The following is a 5,057-nucleotide window of genomic DNA, read 5'->3' on the forward strand; positions in this document are numbered from 1 at the left end:
GCCCCTGAGGCCTTCTTAGTATTTGCATATGGCTTTGAGGGCAGGACAGGACAATCTTCTTCACTGTGTCCCTGGAGGCTTGCACAGTGCCCAGGATATCATTCCCAATCCACTGAGATCCCCCCACCAAGGAACTCAACTCTTGACCAGTTCTCACTACTGTTTCTTATCCTTTTCCCATTGACTATGACCTCTGAAATTCAGAAGAAAGACTGTTGTGAAACCACACACGTGGGTGTCAGCCCTCCTCTTACTCTTTACACAAGAGATCGAACACATGTATCACATGGATCACCGGATGGCTGGCGACTCACCGGGGGGAAAGGCTGACCGGTGGGGCTAGGTGATATTACCACGTGAATGGGCTTGTCCATGAAGGAGGGTTCCAAGCGATGAGGTCGCAGCACAGCGTCTTCACCTTCCCTGAGAGCTGCTAGAGCCGTCACTCATCAGAGGAGGAGGGGACGGGCTCCTTCTTGCAGGTACCGTGCTTGGCTCGGTGCCGCTGGAGGTGATTGGACCTGGTGAAGGCCTGGCCGCAGTCCTCGCACTGGTAGGGCCTCTCCCCGTTGTGCACCCGGATGTGCTGGGCCAGCTCCGACGCGATTCGGAAAGCCCTGCCGCACTCCGCGCAGAGGAAGCCCTTCTCGCCGGAGTGGATCTGCTGGTGCCGCTTCAGGGTGGAGGAGCGGGCAAAGGCCTGGCCGCACTGGGCGCAAGGAAAGGGCCTCTCCCCCGTGTGGATGCGCTGGTGGCGCACGAGGCGCGAGGGCTGCGCGAAGGCTACGCCGCAGTCGGCGCACTTGAAAGGCCTCTGGCCGGTGTGCAGCGTCTGGTGCTCGATCAGGTTGGAGGATTTGGTGAAGCACTTGCCGCAGGTGGGGCAGGGGAAGGGCCGCTCGCCCGAATGCACACGCTGGTGCTCCATCATTCGGCTGGCCACGGCGAACTCCCTGTCGCAAGCGGGGCAGCGGAACGGCTTCTCGCCCAGGTGCGTGCGCTGGTGGCGCAGCAGCGACAGCGGCTTGTTGAAGGTCAGACCGCACTCGGCGCACGGGAAGGGCTTGTTGTTGCTGTGCATGTTGCGCTGGTGTTTGCGCAGGTCGGAGGACCGCACGAACGCCTTACCGCAGTCCGGGCACGGGTAGGGTTTCTCGCCGGTGTGGGTGCGGATGTGCTTGCGGTGGTCCGAGGACCAAGTGTAGGCCTTGTCGCAGAAGGGGCACTGGTAGGGCCGCTCGCCCGTGTGCAGCCGCCGGTGCTGCTGGAGCGTGCCCCGGTGGGAGTAGGCCTTCCCGCACAGCTCGCAAGCGTAAGGCTTGGTGCCCCGCGGCTGCGAGGGACTCAGAGGGTTGCTGGGTTTCTGGAAGGCCCTTCCTCCCCGTAGGCGCTTGTAGGGAGGCGCCTCCTCTTGCCCACCCTCGCGCGCACCCTCCGGCTTCTGGCCCTTCCTGCCGGCCCGCGCCTTGGCCAGCACCGCTGCGGCCAGGCTGGCTGCGGGCGCAGACCCCCGGGCCGCGGTGCACGGCTCCTGCTTGGGGAGGTCCCAGCTGCCCCCGGGCTTGGGGAAACACATGAGAGAGGAGTTGTCTGGGGACGTGTCTACACCTCTCTGTGCACAGAAATCTCTTCCCGTCTCAGGGAAGCTGGACGGGACCCCCAAGGCAGCGGCCAGGTTTGCCCTGGAGTCTCCATCATCTTCGGCAGGTAGTGATTCCCTAAGCGGTTGCGTCCGACCTAACTTGTGTGAGAGGTCGCCAGGGACGGTCCCCGGAGCTGTGCCTGGTCCAGGGGAGTCCTGGGTCTGGGTGATCTTGGACTCATCTCTTCCCCAGCTGGCCTTCATCCCAGGCATCACCGTCGGTTCCTTCCCTACGCCGCCGGCACTAAAGGAGCTGGAGAATTTCTCTTCCTCGCTGGGCCGATGATGCCATGGCAAGTCAGGACTGTCTTCAGTCACTTGGGAGCTGCTTCTTGGACAGGCCTGGGTATCAGGGTCCCCAGTGCTCCCTTTGTCTCCTGCCTCCCCACCATCTTCATCTTCTCTCTCGAAGCTCATGCTCAGGATCTGGGGGTCATGAGCTTCCTCGCTCAAGCTGCAGAGGGGAGACACCTTGCCCCACCTTTCCTGGAGGTCAACCTGTGTCATGACTTTCAGGCACTTCTATTCCTGCTCCTCCTAGACAGAATCTTTGCTTGGCTCAGGATACCTGCACAAAGGAACGTATTTTTTTGTTTGTTTAATATATATCTTTTGTTTTTATGGATTCTTCAGAAACATTTTTTATTATTGAATTATAGTTGGCATACAATGTTATATTTACATATTTTTAATTTAGGTACATCATACACACATGTATATATATACGTATACACACATTTATCGTGTGTTTCTTTCTTTCTTTCCTTTTTTTTTTTTTTTTTTACGAAGGTAGTGTTTTCACTTACCTTCAGTTTAAATGTTTAACTTTTCCCCAAGTGTGCCATATTTATCCCACAGTATTTCTGGCAAACCCCACAGGTCCCTAGCTGTGCATGTACCCTGATTTGAGAAGCATAGACTTAGGGTTTGACAGCAAGGCATGAGACAAGGAAGCCATTGAGTTTTATTTTCTACGTGATTTTATTTTAGCTTGAAGACACCGAGAAAGCCTGCTAGGGTTGGCTAATAAGGGCTGTTTGTGTGAGCGATACGTTTTACGGGAGTCACTGGAGTTAGAGGCAGGCTCCTGCAGGTCTGGGGGGTGAGGGGCAATTTCTGACCAGAGGGCTGAGTTTGCTTTTGTCCAGAGGGAACCTTCTGGGACTCTCAGAGGGGGTAATGCTAGTAGTTTCACTTTCTGGGCAGACATTATGAGCCAGGTAAAATGCTGAGCGCCTCACAAGCAGGATTTCATTTCTTCTTCCTAGCAACCTTTAAGAGAGATGCTGTTACTATTTTATTATTCTTCCCGTTTCGCAGACCAGGATAGCGAGGTCTAATGGGGTTTCCTACCTGCCCTAGGCCACACTGCCCAGGGACAGCAGCCCTGATGCTTCTCTTTCACTCCGAGGCCCCGATGTTAAACCCAGAGCTGTAGGTACTACCTCCCAGACGTGGCCGCCAGACGGAGGCCTGCCCTGGGGCTGGGCCCAGCCCCAGAGCAGCCCCAGCATCCTGGGGGGAGAGCCACTGCCTTCTGCAGGCATCAAAGCCCCTTGTGTTTTCTGGGCCAAGGAGCCTTGGCCACGGGGCCTCACCACCGGGCTCCTCCCTGCTCTTTTTGACCCAAATTGCCCTCCGCAGAGAAAGAGGCCAAGACACACTGGCTGTGGAGACTGTTGCCTGGGGTGGTCAGGAGTATTAGTCACTGAGTGTTTACTTTCAGAAAGCTCCTTCTTTCCTCCTCCGCCCACCCTCCACTATCTCCGGCAGAATAAGAGGGGCCATCTCTGGACTTGGAGGCTCCGATGCGCTCCCCATCGGGCAGGAGGCGTTCTATCACCCGCCAGCAAGGGGTAGTCATTCATTCAACAGATGTGTACCAAACCCTCAAAATCATAGGCTTGTGCATCAACAAGTGTCTCAGCCTTGTTTTCTTCATCAGGAAGATGGAAGATAATACGGCTGCTGTATGGTCTGTGTGAAGCTCTTGCACACGGCTGGCATTCAGTGACTAGTTCGTTGTCCCCTCTGCTGTCAGCTCCTCTGGCCCCCAGCAGGACTTCTGGGAGGTGTCCAGATGGACAGTTGAAGCAGTTTGGTGGTCAAGGTGCACTTAATAAAGCCATATCCTGGCCCCACTTCACCAAACTGCCCTGCCCCCAGCTCTTGCCTGATCATAAACCCAGTTATTGTGTGTGTGTGTGTATGTGTGTGTAGGAGGGGAGCAATGGGGGGGAATCCTCACTTTGTACGTGGGAACAGAAGCCACAGATGGTAGGAGGGCATAATGCCACAGTGGCTGGGGTCCAGTGTCTTAAGTCCCTTTGTGGCCTCAAGCCCAGGGACCACTCCCTCCCTCTGACCTCCCTCTCTATCCCCATAACAGGTCAGAGTGTGGCTGGCATAGCCTTGGGCAGGAGACCAGGCTTGATGTATTTTCAGCACACTGGTTCTTAGAAGAGTGGCTGCGTGCGTGTGTGTCTGTCTGGTTAACAGAAGGGACACCGTGCTGGCCAGCTTCACATGGTTTCCTCAGGCCAGCATGCCTGATCAGGGACTGTGGTCCACCAGCACGGACAGCAAAGGGATGCTGGATTCCTTGGGCTTCTTTCTTTCTCTGGGACAACACTCTGCGCATGTTCAGACGGAACTGCCTGCAGACCACTCACTTCGCCGACCCCCACCCCCCTCCAGCACACGGACCCAACTTTACATACATGTCTCATTCCCCCTCCTCTGGGCCGCCGGTGAGCCTCCTCTGGGCAGCACGCCGCACTCTGCCAGCTCACAGCTTCGCAGAAGCCTGACAGAAGATTGTCTTTTCAGATGGGAAATCCCTCCCCTGTCTGAAGCCACAGCTCTAGAGAGTATATCCTGCTTTCTTCCGCCTGGAGCTGCCAGAGGTTCTTTCTTGACCCCCGACAAGACCAAGGGGAAGGCAGGGGCTCAGGGTAGGATCTTCTGACCGAGTCTACACCAGTAGTCCTGGTCTGGAAGAGCCCTGTGCCATGGTGTGGCTGGAGCTTCTGCTCTCCAGATACACTGACCCCCAGACGCTGTCAGAGCACAGCCCTTTCCTGGAACTTCCACCACCCTTACCAGCCAGGAGTGGCCCACACGCAGCCTCCAGCTTACTCACCTCGTACAGGGACACCTTGCAGAATCCTGGCCTGAGGGCTTGTTCCAGCTCCAGCCCCTGCCCCTCTTCCTGCTTTCCTTCCACAGATTGTTCTAGGTCCATCCCAGGGCAGCCCCCTCCCACCTTCTCCTCTGCCTTTAGGCCTTGCTCTCTACCTTTGGCTCTGACACAAATAGAGGCTTACCTGGGGAATGCAGACAGCTGCGCCGGTCCCCCACCCCGGCTTCTGTCACACGTGGCCTCTCAGCCCCTGGAACCCGAGTTTGGTACAAA

The 5,057-nt window shown here is 56.6% G+C and overlaps 1 protein-coding gene across 1 annotated transcript; it reads right to left on the minus strand.

Moving 5' to 3' along the window:
- Positions 1-442: 442 nt before the first annotated feature.
- On the minus strand, positions 443-2,149 carry ZNF648 (zinc finger protein 648). Its single transcript, XM_021682570.1, has one exon. The coding sequence runs from the start codon at positions 2,147-2,149 to the stop codon at positions 443-445; it is 1,707 nt and encodes a 568-aa protein (XP_021538245.1).
- Between the last annotated feature and the right edge of the window lie 2,908 nt (positions 2,150-5,057).

This window comes from Neomonachus schauinslandi, chromosome 6 (genome assembly GCF_002201575.2).
Source record: "Neomonachus schauinslandi chromosome 6, ASM220157v2, whole genome shotgun sequence".
Lineage (NCBI taxonomy): Eukaryota > Metazoa > Chordata > Mammalia > Carnivora > Phocidae > Neomonachus > Neomonachus schauinslandi.